This window comes from Emiliania huxleyi (assembly GCF_000372725.1).
Source record: "Emiliania huxleyi CCMP1516 unplaced genomic scaffold EMIHUscaffold_9096, whole genome shotgun sequence".
NCBI classification, from domain to species: domain Eukaryota; phylum Haptophyta; order Isochrysidales; family Noelaerhabdaceae; genus Emiliania; species Emiliania huxleyi.
In genome coordinates this window covers 1-1,205 of record NW_005195223.1, presented here as the reverse complement: position 1 = coordinate 1,205, position 1,205 = coordinate 1, and the positions used below count along the sequence as shown (strand labels likewise).

The 1,205-nt window shown below is 62.7% G+C and overlaps 1 protein-coding gene across 1 annotated transcript; it reads right to left on the bottom strand.

The window, feature by feature from the left end:
• Positions 1-98: 98 nt before the first annotated feature.
• Positions 99-465, bottom strand: EMIHUDRAFT_259387 (hypothetical protein; the record flags this gene model as incomplete). Its single annotated transcript, XM_005757410.1, has 1 exon — positions 99-465. A coding segment is annotated over one exon (367 nt), but the record flags the coding sequence as incomplete, so codon positions are not given.
• Positions 466-1,205: the final 740 nt, after the last annotated feature.

Sequence of the window (1,205 nt, the reverse complement as noted above, 5' to 3'; positions counted from 1 at the left end):
TCACCGGCCGTCTGGGTTGGCCTTGACCCTCCAGCCGTCGGGCGGAGGCAGTGCTTTCCCGCCGGCCGCGCCGCCGGCCGCGCTGCCAAACGCGGCACCGCCCAGCTGCTGCTGCTTCGCCGAAGCGAGCCGCGCTTCCAACTCGGCGAGCCGCGCAGCCCGGTCCGCCGGCCCGCCGCCCACCGCTGCGACCGCACCACCGCCGCCGGAGCGAGGGCCAGGGCCCGCGTCTTTCATGTACTGGCGCATCGCGTCGCGCTCGATCTTTTGCAGCTCGCGGCTCACCTCCTGCTCCTCGTGCCGCCGCTCGCGCCCGCGCTTGCGCATGTCCTTCATGAAGAGCTCGACGATCTCCTTGTGCTTGCGCCCATTCTCATGGAAGGCGATGGACGGCTTGGAGCCGTTGATGAAGATCTTGCAGTACTCGCACCAGTGGCGGGCCTGAGAGACCCAGTACTCCGTCATGTAGCCGCGCAAAAATGCCCGCGGCGGGTTCGGGCTCTGGCGCCGGATCGGGACTTCGGGCCACGTCGAGAATCAGAGACTATGGAAAGTTCACGTCATGACGGTTAAAACGGCTGTTAACCGTCATGACGTGGTCAACATGTCATGACAGCGGCTGCGAAACGACAGCAGCAACGACGGCAGCAACGACAGCTGGTGACAGCTGGTGACAGCTGGTGACAGCTGGTGACAGCTGGTGACAGCCAGCTGCCAAGGAGGAGTGAAAGGCACCAGGAACAGTGACAGCCATAGTGACAGTGACAGTGAAGCCAGTTAATGCCAACGACAGGCGGTGACAATGTCAGCGCGGGGCCCCGCGAGTGACAGCGACAGCGACAGCGACAGCGACAGCGACAGCGACAGCGACAGCGACAGCGAGGCAGCGCCACAGGCACAGCCGTGAGGCAGCCATAGCCCTCGTGAACGAACTTGAGCTTATTCCAGCCATAGTCATCGTCTACGATCCACATGCAGACTGCCGGTGACAGCATGCACCTTGAGAGGTTCAACCCGAGGTGTGTTGCTCAATGCTCTGCGCGTTTGCTTGTGATCGTGATTTCAAGGTCCCAATCCTCGCGGCTGAGGATTGACACCGTTCGCTCGCGTGAGATTTTTGAGCGGCAGATGAACCAGCGCTGGAGCCCATCACGGCACATGCTGGAGGAAGGAGGGCAAGGGTTTTGCAGATTCTCCGACTCACG